The following is a 15,820-nucleotide window of genomic DNA, read 5'->3' as shown; positions in this document are numbered from 1 at the left end:
GTCACAGAAGGAAACAATTATTCTGACAGGCACAGCTGATAAAAGCATACCTTCCAATGCATATTGTTTTTAAAAATAGGAAGGTCAAAATCCAGATTCTACTAAAGAGAAGTGTGCAGATGAATATGCAGTTTACATTTGAAAACTCAATGCCCAGTTTCATTCATTGTTCATTCAACAAACTAACTTTTATTAAGTGTTAAATATTCTTAGTAGTTAAAAATAGCCAGTATTTTTCAAGCATGTCCCATGTTCTTGGCACTGAGATAAGCACTTAACAGATTATTTTATCTAAGCTCAGACTTAGGAATTGTTATCATCATTTTACAGATGCATAAATAAGTTAAACATTTGCTCAGGATATGAGACAGCCAAAATTTGAACACGGGTCCATTTCACTTTGAACTACTATACAAGGTGTATGCTACTTGTATCTGTTATAACTAGGCCATTGTATTAATTCAATGAACACAAATTAAACCACCTTTAAAATATTGTTGGACATCTATTAAGCTATCAAAAGTTTAAATAAAATATGTCTGTGGTAGTCAGGCATATGTACACATTGCTGGAAGCAATTCTAGTGGATTCATTCCTTCTAGATCAGTTGATTTAAGTTTTTCATCAAATTTGGGAGCCATTGTTTCTTCAAATATTTTTTTCTGCTCTTCTCTTTCTCTCCCATCTCTTTGGGACTTCCATTACACATTCATTGGTATCCTTTGCATTGTCCCCCAGGTCTCTGAGGCTCTGTTCCTTTTTCTTCTAACTTTTCCTCTTGGTTCTTCAGTTTGGATAATTTCTACTGCTCTATCTTCATGTTCACTGATACTTTCTTCTACCGTCTCAAATCTCTTAAGCCCATAAATTTTTTATTTCTGTTATTGTGCATTTTAACTATAGAATTTTCATTTTTGTGATGTTTATATGTTTTTGTTGATATTCCCTATTTTGAAAGTCATTGCCATCATATTTCTCTTAAGTCACTGACATTGTATTTTTATTTAATTTCTTTGAACATATTTATTATATTAGCCGCTTTGAAATTTTGTCTGCTAAACCCAATGCAGGCCCATTCAGAGTCAGTTTCTTTTGATTGTTTATATTTTGTCCAGAGCATGGGTCTGTTTCCTGTTTCTTTGCATGTTTTGTAATTTTTGGTTGAAAATTAGACAATTTAGATAATACAGTGCAGCAACTCCTGATTCTGTGTTTCCAAGTTTTGTTTGTTTTAGTAAATTTCCTGGATTTGAACTATGGAATCTGTCTCCTCTGTGGTGTGTGGATCTGATGTCTCTACTTATTTTTTTTTATTTTTAACTTTAAGTCTGGCTTCCTAAGAGTTTGCCTTTGTACCTACGTGGCCCATAAGGCTCCACCCTCTGCCAGTGGATCTGTGTGTAGGTTGGGAAGCGGTCAAAGTTGGAGCTAGTTTTCCAGTCTCTCCTGGGTTTGTCAGTCTCAGTTTGGTCTCCCTAGGCAGGAGTATAGCTTTCCAGTCAGCCAGGGAACTGTGGGGAGATATAGTCCTTCCATAGTCTTTCTGTGGCTCTCTCACTTCTAGATCTTCCCATTAAATTTCTGACTGGTCCACTGCTTGCCCTGGCTCGGTCTGCAACCTAAGGCTAGCAAAACTGAGGACTTTTCTACAATTTTCTACTATACTCACCATATTTAGTTTATAAAGGCACAACTCACAAGTCTGACCCCTCTGGTAGCAAAACTGCTGGTTTCTGACCAGTTCCATGCTGGTAAGAAGTGGAATGAGGATGGGAGACCAGGCTGTAGGCTCTCACTGTTCAGACTCTCATCTCCAGCAGCTTTTGAAAAATAAATACTTCTTAATTTTTGCCTCCATTTGGTAAATTCTAGAGCTGAGTGATTGCTTTTTTTAAATTTTGACCAGTTGTATACTTATTTCTTGTGTAAAGGATTCACTGACCACTTTACATTGCCATCACTGAAAGTCTTTCTGGTTTGTTCATTCTTGCTCCTCCTCCTCCTCCTCCTCCTCCTCCTCCTTCTTCTCCTTTTTCTTCTTTTAATTTTTATTACTGAAGTATAGTCGAGGTAACATTCTCTGGTTCATTATCTCTGGAGAAGGATCTTTCATGATATAACAAGAAATATAAAACTATTTCATTGCCCTGACTTTGTAAATTATTTGGGGGAATTGTATATCAAGGAAACAACTCAAAACCAAACAACAAACCATAAAATGTGTTCAAGATTGTCATAGCTGCATTGTTTGTGCTAGTAGCAAATTAGAAATAACTTAAATGTGCAACATTTGGAAAGTGGTTAAAAGAACTGTATTATCAACATAATAAAATATGACATGGACTTGAAATATGATCCCTAGTGGAATATAGCAATGTACATTCTTGGTTTGTACATGTTAACTAGAATTATATGTTTATTTATTCTTTAAAGATATGGAATGCATTTTTAGAGATGGTTTAATATTTATTTATTTTTATTTTTAATATAATTTATTGTCAAATTGGCTTCCACACAACACCTGGTGCTCATCCCAACAAGTGCCCTCCTCAATGCCCATCACCCACTTTGCCCTCTCCCCCACCCCCATCAAGTCACTTATCGTCAGGAAAATACAAATCAAAGCCACACTGAGATACCACCTCACACTGGTCGGAGTGGCTAAAATGAACAAATCAGGTTTAATATTTATTTTAAGTAATTTTTATAAAATTACTTAATTCATTATTTTAAAAATTGACATAATTATGTTTATTATATTTAATGTATATTTTTAAATTTTTATTTATTTTAGAGAGAGAGAATGAGTAGGAGAGGGGCAGATAGAGGGAAACACAGATTCTGAAGCAGGATCCAGACTCTGAGCTGTCAGCACAGAGCCCAATGCAGAGCTTGATCTCACAAACCTTGAGATCATGACCTGAGCCGAATGAAGGCAGACAGATGTTGAAAGGATAAAGAGTACCCTGGGAGAAGGATGGTTTCTTTATTCATTTAACCACATGTAAGGAAGATTTACTGTATCTCAGATGCTTTCAGGTGTGGGGGACACTCTGTATGGACATAGGAGGCCTCTGCTGCCATCAAGCTTGTGTTCTAGTAGGGGAAGACACATACTAAACAAGCAAACAAATTTATAACTGTAATGTCAGTAAGGGAGAAGTAGTATTATGTATAATAAAGCAAGGTAATAGGATAGAGAGAGGGACTAGAGTGGAGAGAAAGGGTACTGTTTCAGATAGTTTGTCAGAAAAGATATCACTGAGAAGAGAATATTTTAATGGAGAACTGAATTGTATAAAAGAGTGAGCCATGCAGAGATATTGGGGAAGAGTTCTAGGTAGAGGAAATGGTGTGTCTAAAGGTACAGGTGGGAATAGGGTTGTCAAATTCCAAGAACAGCATGGGTCCAGCAGTAACTGGAGGGGAGTGGGCCAGGGGAGAGGGATAACAGATGAGTACAGTGAGGAAGGTGAAGGTCAATGCACTGTGAAGCCATGGAGGTCAGGGTTGTGATATGATTAGATTTAGGCTTTAACAATATAACTAAAACAAAACAAAACAAGACAAAACAAAACCAAAGCCTGTTGAAGATATATAAAGATAGGCTAAACCGCTATAACAGTAACCAAAAATATAGTGGTTCAAACACAACAGAAATTTATTTCTCACTTGCACTAATCGTGTAGGAAGGCTCTTCTCCCTGCATTGATTCAGGGACTCGGGTCCTTCCATTCTTTTGACTTTACCATCCCTTAGTACCTTGTCATACAGAGTCAAGACTCAGTTACTGTATTCAGATTTCAGGCACAAAGAAGAGGAATACCTATTCTCCCAAAGACCTTGGTGCAGCAGTGACACTTACCACTTTTGTTCACATCCACTGGTGGGAGCCTAGTCATGTGGCCACACTTAGATGCAAGGGATCCTGGCTGTATTCTGGTTTCTCCTACAAGAGCACAATACAGTAAATCAGATGAAAAATGAAAGTGGCTTAGACTAGGATGGGAGAACAATGGAATGGTCACATTTTGCATATATTTTGGTGGTAGGATCAACAGGAATTACTGATGGAATAGATGTATATGAAATAGGTATATGAAAAAGAAAAGTCAAGGATAAATCTTCAATATTTGAGTGAATGGTGGTGTCATTTACTCAGATGAAGGAGACCTGGGGAGAAGAGATATCTGCTTTAGTCATGTTGAAGTTTGAGGTGCTTGTTAGCCATGTAAGGGGATATACTAGGAAGACAACTAAACAGTCAAAGCTTCAGTTCAAGGAAGAGGTGGATGATAATATAAATTTGGAACATCAGCCTGTGGATAGTATTTAAAGCCATTTGGGACTAGATGCGATCTCCTAGGAGTGAATATATTCATATAAGTAATAACAAGAGTGTTGGGTTCTAAATCAGTGCTGGGACACTCCAATATTTGAGAGCTGGAAGGAGGCGGTAAGCCACCAAAGGAGACTGACAGTCAGTGGCCACTGAGATAGGAGGAAAACCAAGGGAGCAAGGCATCTTAGAAACCAAGAGAAGGAAGTGTTTCAACAAGTAAAAAGAGACCACTTTGTCAGATGCTGCCTGAAAGGTCCAGTAGGATGATGACTGCGTTGACCACTGAATTTGAAGTTTCACATCATTGGCAACCGTCGGAAGAGTAGTTTTAGTGTAATGTTGTTTACTATCTTGAAAGTGGGCTGAGAAAATGGGAGAGGTACAAACTGTATAGGCAATTCTTTTGAGGAATTTTGCTCTAGGGAAGATAAACAAATAGAGCAATAGCTAAGGAATGACTGGGAAATATTTGTTCAGGTGGCAGAAAATTACAGTATATTTGTATTTGGTGGAGATGATTCAGTAAAGAATGGAAAAAATGATGATTCATGCAAAGCCCTTGAGCAGGGCATGAGTGAAAGGATGTGCCTTAGATAGGAACCAGGAGTATTCATCCACTGTAGAAGGAGGAAAGGAGGAAGAGAGGGTACAGATGCAAGTGGCTTGGTAGATTTGGTGGTGAGAGAATATAAAAGCTCTCTTTTGAGGGCTTACACCTTGACTAGGTGTAAGACCGCTGAGGAATGGAAGTGTGGAAGTGTGGAAGCAGGTGATGTAAGCAAAGAGATGCTCTTAGTCTTGGGCCATAGAATCTTAGCGAGGTAAGAGGGTCCTGGAAAGAGGAGGTAAGTAATAGAAAGCAAAAACATACTAGGGCAAATTGAAGATCCTTCTGTGGGCTATGAATAGTTGAGGTGGGAGACAGCAGAGTAAATTAGAAAAAAGAAGTGATAAGCAGGGGTAGATAGATTGAAATCATGATTTAAGAGATGTAAAGTTACTAGTCTCAAGTGTGGTCAAAGGAGTTAATGGTTGAGGTGAATGGAGATTGTTTTTTGGTTGAGTTACAAAACTGGAGAAGAGGAATTCATAGGTATTTGCTCTTAAAAATAGAAAAGAGTTTGGTAACAAATTGGTAATCAAAGATTTGACTCATTTAATTTTTAGATTTCTTCCCGAAGTCTAGGCTCCAGGAACAAGATATCCAGAGGAGACCAACTTCTTTCTATACCCACATATGCAACCCCTGGGTCTCCTTGTTAGGGGTGAGTCACTTCATTTTTTAAAAAAAATTTTTAATGTTTTTATTTATTTTTGAGAGACCGAGAGAGACAGTGCAAGCAGGGGAGGGTCAGAGAGAGACACACACAGAATCTGAAACAGGTTCCAGGCTCTGAGCTGTCAGCACAGAGCCTGACACGGGGCTCGAACCCATGAAGAGTGAGATCATGACCTGAGCCGAAGCCTGACGCTTGACCGACTGAGCCACCCAGGTGCCCCAAGTTACTTGATTTTTATCTCAATTGTTCTTGAGAAAGAATTCAGGTAGAGACATTGATCTAGAAGGGCTGCAGAGGGGAGAGGAAAAAGGACAGTCTTAATTAGGATCAATGTGATTTAATTGTGTTAAATTAGAATTTAGATGAGATTACAAATGGCAAGATTATATTTAATGAACCACTTATCTCAATCAATGGTTTACTTTAAAAGCAATTAATCATCTGTGATAACCTCTGGATCACTAAATTTCTAAGTATACCAAATTGGCATAGGTTCACTCTAATTTGTTTCTTCTAGGGAGGGTTAGGACAAGGAGCTAGGGTAGAATATTTATTTATTGATAGTTTTGACTACAGCATAATTCTGGGTGGGTGTCTTCTCAAATATCTGCTTAAGTTCAGTTTTTTGAATTATGCGTGAGCTTCAACTATTGAGAATTTATGGTGATCAGAGGTGGATGAGAGGGACTGTTGTTTCTTGAGGCCCTTGCCCTGTGGCTTGCTTACCCCGTGAGAAACTAGTAGGCGACTTGCCTTCTACTCTGTTTCCACAGGCTGTTGGGTCCCTTCTCATCATGTTTGTGATCCAGTGGGTCTACGCCCTCGTTAACATGGGTGTTGCCGCCGTCGTGTATTTCTACATTGGTCGGGCCAGCCCCGGGCTTCGCCTCGGTAAGCAGCAGGGCCGTTTGCCACCGGCTTCCTTCTTCTCTTTCAGCATTCACTGGGAAAAAATGCATTTTGAGCACCTATTAAATGCCAACTAATTCAGAATCTCATTTTCAAGTAGCTTACAGTCTAGGAGGAAAAATATAACATGCACATAAATAGTAATAAATATAAAAATTATAACAGCTTATAAGGTTTATAAGATGTGTGGAAGTAAAATTGATGACAACAACAGCACAAGGGAGGAGGGAAGAAATGGAAACATATTGTTTTAGGTTTCTCATACTAACGTGAAATACTATAATATCACTTAAAAATAGGCCATGATAGGGGCACCTGGGAGGCTCAGTCAAAGCAACTGACTCTTGATTTGGCTCAGGTCCTGATCTCACAGTTTCTGGGGTTGAGACCTGTGATGAGCTCTGCGCTGACAGTGCAGGGCCTGCTTAAGATTTTCTCTCTCTCTCTCTGCCCTTCTCCAACTCTCTTTCTCTCTATCTTTCTCTCTCAAGATAAATAAACATTAAAAAAAAGTAGACCATGATGAGTTAAAAAGGTATACTACTAGCCCTAAAGCAACCACTAAACTAATACAACAAAGATTTATAGCTAATAAGCCAATAAAGAAGATAAAATGGAATTTAAGAAATGCTCAAAAGCAGAAAAAAAGAAAATGATAATAAAGGACATATAAGACAAAAAAACAGAAATGTGGTTTATATAAACCTAGCTACCTCAATAAACACACTAAATATAAATTGTTTAAATATTTGCAAATCAAAGGTCTAAACTCTGAGATTGTCAGATTCAATAAAAAAAAGTAACTACATGCTGCCTACAAGAAGTTTACTTTAAATATAAAGGCACATGGCGTGCACGGGTGAGCGTGCTGAGCATGGGCTGCTTGGGACGCTCCCTCTTGCTCTGTGCCCTCCCGTGCTTGCACACACACACACTTGCACTTTCTCTCCCTCCCTCTCTCTCTCTCAATAAATAAATAGACAAAGAAAGAAATAAACATTAAAATAAGTTAAAAGCAAAGGGGTGGGAAAAGATAATGTCATGATACTGTGAATCAAAAGAGACCTGGAATGATTATACTAACGCCAGATAAAATAGATTTCATAGAAAAGAATTTATCAGAGATAAAGAGGGTCAATTCATAAAGGTAATGGGAAAAATTCATCAAGAGGATATAACAAACCTTAACATTTATGTACTTAGAGCTTTGAGGAGTGCCTGGGTTTCTCATTTGGTTAAGCATCCAACTCTTGATTTCTGCTCTAGTCGTGATCTCACAGTTCCTGAAACCGAGCCCCACATCAGGCTGTGTGCTGAGGGCAGTGCCTGCCTGAAATTCTCTCTCTCCATCTCTCTCTGCCCTCCCTTGCTCGTGTTCTCTTTCTCTCTCAAAATAAATAAACATTAAAAAGGAAAAAGAAAAAAAAAAGAAACAGAGCTTCGAAATAACATGATGTAAAACCTGACAGAACTGCAAAAAGAAATAGAAAAGTTGATAATTATAGTCAGAGATCCCAACACCAAATAGGCATAAAATCAGTAACACTTTATTTATTTATTTTTAAATGTTTATTTATTTTGAGAGAGTGAGTGAGAAGGCACTAGTGGAGGCGAGACAGAAAGAGGGGGAGAGAGAATTCAAAGCAGGCTCTGTTCTGTCAGCTCAGAGCCTGACATGGGGCTCAATCTCATAAATCATGAGATAATGACCTGAGCTGAAATCAAGAGTCAGATGCTTAACCAACTGAGGCACTCATGTGCTCCAAATCAGTAAGGCTTTAGAAGACTTGAATAACATTGTCAGCAAACCCAACCAAATTGATGTTTATAGAACATGCCACCTAACGAGAACAGAATGTCCATTCTTGTCAAGTATATATGAACATTTACCAGGATCGACCATATTCTAGGATTTAAAAAAAGTCACAATAAATTTAAAAGCATTCAGGTAAATTCAAGAACAATGTATGTTCTTTGACCCAAGGGGAATTAGAAATAAGTAATAGAATGATATTTTGGTTATCAAAATCTTTAGAAACCAAAGAACACTAAATAATACTAAATAACTAAGAACACTAAGGAAACTAAATAACTCATGGTCCAAAGTAAAAATATAGGGGCCCCTGGGTGGCTCAGTCGGTTAAGAATCTGATCCTTGATTTTGGCTCAGATCATGATCTCATGGTTCATGAGTTCAAGCCCCATGTCAGGCTCTGTGCTGATGGTGCAGAGCCTGCTTGAGATTCTTTCTCTCTCTCTCTCTATCTCTGCCCCTCCCCTGCTTGAGTGCACTCTTTCTCTCTCAAAATAAAGAAAATAAACTTTAAAAAAAAGTGAAATTAAAAAATATTTTGAATTGAACAAAAATAAAAATGTAACATTTCAAAATTATGGGATGAAGCTAATTCAGTAGTTAGAAGGAAATTTGTAGCACAAATGCTTGTATTGGAAAAGAAATGTCTGAAATCAATGACCCCAGCCTCCAATTTAAGAAACTAGAGAAAGAAGAGCAAATTAATCCCAAATAAGAAGGAAAAAAAAAACCCCAATAAATATCAAACTAGGCATCAATAAAAATTTTACATAGAATGCCAGCGAAACAAAAATCTGGTTATGTGACATCAATAAAATTGAGAATCTAGCTAGACTGATGAGTATAAAAGGAGAGAAGTCATAAAACTACCAATACCAGGAGTGAAAGAGATGGCATTACTAGAGTCTACAGATATAAAAGGAAAGACAAAGAAATACTATAAACAGTTACGTGCCAATAAATGTGGCCACCTAGGTAAATTGGATAAATTCCTTGAAAGATATAAACTACCAAAGCTCTCTCTAGAAGAAATGTAGGGCTATTTAGGTAATCTAAATACCTTGTCATTAAAAACCTTCCCACAGAGAAAACTCTAGGCCCAGATGGCTCCACTATTGCAAACTACCAGATATTTAAGGAAGAAACTCTTTGGAAAGCTGCATACCAATATCCTTCATGAATGTAGATGCAAAAAATCATAACAAAATGTTAACAAGTTGAATATCACCATGCGCAGCATGGGGGCCAATGCAGGACTTGATTTCATGACTCTGAGATCAAGACCTGAGCTGAGATCAAGAGTCAGATGCTTTACCCACTGAGCTACCAAACCACCTGATTCAGTATTCTTAATGTCGCTTCTCCCCAAATTGTTCTGTAGATTCAACACAATCCCAATAAAAATCTCAGCTGCCTATTGTGTAGCAACTAGCAAATGGATTCCAAAATATTTATATGGAAACGCAGAAAACCCTAGAGTAATCCAACCAGCTTTGTCAAAGAACTAAGTTGGAGAACTTACATTATCTGATTTCGAGACTGATTGTAAGCAAAAACAATTAAGGTAGTGCAGTATTGGCATCAAGATAGACAAAATACTATAGTGGCCAAAACAGAGAGTCCAGAAGTTAGCCAACACATACATGGTCAGTTGATTTTCAAAAAAGGTGCAAAGGCAGTTCGGTGGAAGAAATGTCTTTCAGCAAATGGTGCAGGAACAATTGGAAATCCATATTCAAAAAATAAGCTGCAATGTATACATCATACAATATAAAAATAACTCAAAATTGATCATAGAACTAAATGTAAAACCCAGAATTATAAAATATCTGAAAATAAAATATAGGGAACTGTGACTGTGAGTGAAGCAAAGATTTCTTAAACATAACACACAATATAGGAAAAGATTTGAAAAATTGGACTTCATCAAAACTGAGAACTCTGATCTTCCAAATATACTGGCAAGCCATAGACTATGAGAGAATATTAGCAATTCACATACCTGATAAAGGACTTTTATGTAGAACATATAATAACTCAATATTCAATAAGGAAATGACAACAAAAATGGGCAAAAAATTTAAAAAGTTTTCACCAAAGAACATAAATGGATGGCAAACAAGCTCATGAAAAGATGTTCAACATGAGTGGTCATTAGGAAATGCAATTAAAATCATAACATTTTACTATACACCTATTAATGGGATTAAAATAAAAAGTACTGACCATGTCACATATTGGTGGAGATATGGAGCCAGGAGCACTGTCATGCACTGCTGGTGGGAATGTAAAATGATACGGTCACTTTGTAAAACAGTTTGGCAGTTCGTTAAAAAGTTAAACAGGGTAGGTGAGGGTGTGTGTGTGAAATAGGTGATGGGGATTCAGGAGCACACTTGTGATGAGTGCTGGGTGATGTAGGGAATTATTGAATCACTATATTGTACATCTGAAACTAATATAATACTGGATGTTAACTACAGTGGAATTAAAATAAAATTTAAAAAATCCTCCCCCAAAGTTAAACCTATACCTGCTTTATGAACCAGCTACTGTACTTTTAGTTATTTACCCAAGAGAAATGAAAGCATATGACCTTAATAAACATGACACGGGGGTGCCAAGGTGACTCACTCAGTTGAGCTACTGACTCTTAATTTTGGCCCAGGTCATGATCTCACAGCTGTGAAATCCAGCTCCACATGGGGCTCCGTGTTGGGTGTGGAGCCTGCTTAGGATTCTCTCTCCTTCTCTCTCTGTCCCCTTCCCCTACTTTTGCTCTCTCTCTCTTAAAAAAAGTACGTAAATCTTCATACCACCTTAATTTGTAAGTAGCCCCAAACTAGAAACAACCCAAATTTCTAACAGTAGGTGACTCTATAAATAAATTGTAGTATATCCATACAATGGAATTCTACTCAGCAATAAAAAGAATGAACTTATTTATTTTATTTTATTTTTTATTAAAAAATTTTTTTTAATGTTTTTTATTTATTTTTGAGAGACAGAGAGAGACAGCACAAGCAGGGGAGGGACAGAGAGAGAGGGAGACACAGAATCTGAAGCAGGCTCCAGGTTCCGAGCTAGCTGTCAGCACAGAGTCTGATGCAGGGCTTGAACCCATGAACCATCAGATCATGACCTGAGCCGAAGCTGGACACTTAACCGACTGAGCCACCCAGGTGCCTCTGAACATATATTTGTAAAGAATGGACTATTGATATGTACAATAACATGGATGAGGGGCGCCTGGGTGGCTCAGTCGGTTAAGCCTCCGGCTTCAGCTCAGGTCAGATCTCACGTTCGTGAGTTCGAGCCCCGCGTCAGGCTCTGTGCTGACAGCTAGCTCAGAGCCTGGAGCCTGCTTCCAGTTCTGTGTCTCCTTCTCTCTCTGCCCCTCCCCCTCTCATGCCTGTCTCTCTCTGTATCAAAAATAAATAAAACATTTAAAAAACAAAAACAAAAACATGGATGAATCTCAAAATAATGATGCAGAGTGAAAGAAACCAGACAAAATGAGTACATAGTATATTACTTCATATATCTATAATTATTGAAAATGCAAACTAATCTATCGTGACAGCAGATCTATGATTGCCTGGGATGGGGTTTGTGGGCTGGGGGAATGTGTGGGAGGAAAGTCTTATGAAGTGGGTTGAGGAAACTGTCAGAGGTAACAGGTATGTGCAGTATTTTGTTTGTGGTAATGGTTTCACAGTACATACATGTGTCAGTACTTAGGAAATTTTACATTTTAAATACATGTAGTTGAGTGTCATTGTAACTACTGTATTGTAAATGATGGAAAATAATTGCATATGTTAAAAAATAAAATAAAATAAAATGCAAAGAAAAAAATAAATACATGTAGTTTGTTCTAAAAATGTATCTAGGCTTTGTCTTAATTAGTAAGATTAAACATGGGCACAGAAATGGTAAGATACACATACCCAGAAATAATGGTCAAGAAGGAAGAAGTTTATACTGACAGATCCTTAGGAACAGGAAGCGTGGCATGCCCCTCAGGGCCACACAGAGAAGGACCACGGTTGGTCAGAAGGCAGAAGAGGAGGAGAAGAGAACCAGGCTCAGAGCCGTGACTGGAGGGTTAATGGGAAGGAATGGTTGAGGCGGGTAGGTAGCTGAGTGAGTTTAGGATTGGACAGATGGGATAATTTCTGGGCTCTGAGCTCTAGGAGTGTCGCTAGCTGGCGCTGGCCTGGGGGTGATTTGCTGCAGGCGGGTATTGGCTTGGTGTGTGGGACTTTAACAAAGGAGACAATCGGGGGTAAGGGCGCTGGATTGGTTTTTATATCAAAAGTAGGCTCACAGGGGAGTTTGCTCTATCTAGGAATTAGCTCCACCTCCAGGATCAAGGCCACAAATTCCAAAGTGGCAAGAATAAAGAAAGTAAGAAAACACAGTCAGACATACTCTGATTGTATGTCACTTATTCCTCCTCAGTAATAAAGCTGTTTAAAAAATACAGTTGATGGGTTCCTGGGTGGCCCAGTCACTTGAGTGTCTGACTCTTGATTTTTGGCTCAGGTCACGATCTCACGGTTCATGAGTTGCAACTCCACTACAGGCTTGGTGCTGACAGTACAGAGCCTGTTTGGGATTCTTTCTCCCCCTCTTCCTCTGGCCCTCCTCCAACTGTCCACCCCCCTGCCCCGCAATGAGCCCGTGTTCTCTCTCTCTCTCTCAAAATAAATAAACTTAAAAATACATATACAGTTGAGAGCCCTTTTTAACAAAACTCTATGATGCCCCAATTTAAAATGAAGCAATTAGTTTCAAGTTCTAACTAAATCCAACCAAAACAATCCAGGCAAACTGGAAAGAAAAAAAAAAGTCCTTCAGAATCAGAATAATTTGATGTATAGTGATTTATTTGTTTGTTTGTTTAAATAGGCTTCACACCAGCCTGGAACTCAACACAGGGTTTGAACTCATGACCCTGAGATCAAGACCTGCTCTGAGATCAAGAGTCAGACACTCAACTGACTGAGCCACCCAGGCGCCCCAGATATAGAGTTTTAAAAGAAAAGCACTTGAAGCATTTTAAGTCCCACTTATGTTAAAAAAAATGCTTTGGAAAAACTCATGCTAAAGAGAGGTCCTCATATCAGCTAGTTTAATGGATGGAGTATATTTTGATGAACATAGGGATTACATGAGTAATTGCTTCTAAATTTCTTAGAAATTAGTTTGATATTAAGAAATTTAAATATTTCCCAGAAATTTATTCACAGGAAAATATGAAATGAAATTTCAGGCCAATCTTCATCTAAAATTTAGATAATTTAGAATCTAAGTGATCACACATAAGAAAGGTCAGTAAAGTGTTTATTTTCTTTCTTCTGAGACTATCAAAATATATTAGGAACTTCCTCTTGCAATTGCAGATATTAATGCAGATCTAAAATTTGTCCTTCCATTAACCATAAGAACCCTAATGAAACTGAGGAAATACATGTTAATAGGGGCATACTGTTGACATTAGCCAAGATTCTAAGGTAAGCCTCATAATGCTAAGTTCTGATTTATTGAATATTATCTTATTAACCAATTTTATGTATATATGTATATATGCTTATGGTGTATATGGTGAATATATATTCATTCCACCATATACATACATGCATATACATGTGTACTATATACATATATATTCAATTTGGAGAAACATTTTAGAAAATTACATTTGATTTGATTTCCTAAAGTTTAAATATAAATTTAATATATTATGTGATAAAAAAATTTTTTTATAGTTTATTGTCAAGCTGGTTTCCATATACCACCCAGTGCTCATCCCAAGTGCCCTCCTCCATGCCCATCACCCCCTTTCCCCTCTCCCCCACCCCCATCAACCCTCAGTTTGTTCTCAGTATTTAAGAGTCTCTTATGGTTGCCTCTCTCCATTTCCTTAACTATTTTTTCCCCTTCCCCTCTCCTATGATCCTCTGTTAAGTTTCTCCTGTTCACATATGAGTGAAAACATATGGTATCTGTCTTTCTCTGACTGACTTACTGCACTTAGCATAATACCCTCGAGTTCCATCCACATTGCTACAAATGGCCAGATTTCATTCTTTCTCATTGCCATATAATACTCCATTGTATATATAAACCACATCTTCTTGATCCATTCGTTAGTTGATAGACATTTAGGCTGTTTGCATGATTTGGCTATTGTTGACAGTGCTGCTATGAACATTGGAGTTCATGTGCATCAGCAGTCCTGTATCCGTTGGGTAAATTCCTAGCAGTGCTGGGTCATAGGGGAGTTCTATTGTTAATTTTTTGAGGAACCTCCACACTGTTTTCCAGAGCGGCTGCACCAGTTTACATTCCCACCAACAGTGTAGGAGGGTGCCTGTCTCTCCACATCCTCGCCAGCATCTATAGTCTCCTGATTTGTTCATTTTAGCCACTCTGACTGGCGTAAGGTTGTATCTCAGTATGGTTTTGATTTGTATTTCCCTGATGATCAATGACGTTGAGCATTGTTTCATGTGTCTGTTGGCCATCTGGATGTCTTCTTTGGAGAAGTGTCTGTTCATGTCCTCTGCCCAATTCTTCACTAGATTATTTGTTTTTCAGATGTGGAGTTTGGTGAGTTCCTTATAGATTTTGGACACTAGCCCTTTATCCAATATGTCATTTGCAACTATCTTTTCCCATTCTGTCAGTTGCCTATTAGTTTTACTGATTGTTTCCTTTCCCTGTGCAGAAGCTTTTTATCTTGATTAGGCCCCAATAGTTCATTTTTGCTCTTGATTCCTTTACCTTTGGGGTTGTGTCGAGTAGGAAATTGCTGCAGTTGAGGTCAAGGAGGCTGTTTCCTGCTTTCTCCTCTAGGGCTTTGATGGTTTCCTGTCTCACATTCAGGTCCTTTATCCATTTTGAGTTTATTTTTGTGTATGGTGTAAGAAAGTGGTCTAGTTTCATTCTTCTGCATGTTGCTGTCCAATTCTCCCAGCACCACCTTCTAAAGAGGTTGTCTTTTTTCCATTGGACACTCTTTCCTGCTTTGTCAAAGATTAATTGGCCATACATTTGTGGGTCCAGTTCTGGGTTCTCTATTCTATTCCATTGGTCTATGTGTCTGTTTTTGTGCCAATACCATACTGTCTTGATGATGACAGCTTTGTAGTAGAGACTAAAGTCTGGGATTGTGATGCCTCCTGTTTTGGTTTTCTTCTTCAATATTACTTTGGCTATTCGGAGTCTTTTGTGGTTCCATACAAATTTTAGGATTGTTTGTTCTAGCTTTGAGAAGAATGCTGGTGCTATTTTGATGGGGATTGCATTGAATGTGTAGATTGCTTTAGGTAGTATCGACATTTTAACAATATTCATTCTTCCAATCTATGAGCATGGAATGTTTCTCCATTTATTAGCGTCTTCTTCAATTTCCTTCATGAGTTTTCTATAGTTTTCATCATACAGATCTTTTACATCTTTGGTTAG

General features: G+C 38.0%; 1 protein-coding gene across 1 annotated transcript in view; it reads left to right on the top strand.

Moving 5' to 3' along the window:
• SLC12A8 (solute carrier family 12 member 8) overlaps nucleotides 1–15,820 on the top strand; it is a 133,830-nt gene that overhangs the window by 113,629 nt on the left and 4,381 nt on the right. Inside the window, exons 10-11 of the mRNA XM_029940720.1 lie at nucleotides 5,510–5,607; nucleotides 6,396–6,513. Of these exons, the coding sequence (XP_029796580.1) occupies nucleotides 5,510–5,607; nucleotides 6,396–6,513 (216 nt within the window). The remainder of the gene's footprint in view (nucleotides 1–5,509; nucleotides 5,608–6,395; nucleotides 6,514–15,820) is intronic.

Source organism: Suricata suricatta, chromosome 5, assembly GCF_006229205.1.
Source record: "Suricata suricatta isolate VVHF042 chromosome 5, meerkat_22Aug2017_6uvM2_HiC, whole genome shotgun sequence".
NCBI lineage: Eukaryota > Metazoa > Chordata > Mammalia > Carnivora > Herpestidae > Suricata > Suricata suricatta.
Note: the sequence above shows the minus strand (reverse complement) of the source record. Positions and strands in the feature narration are given on the sequence as shown.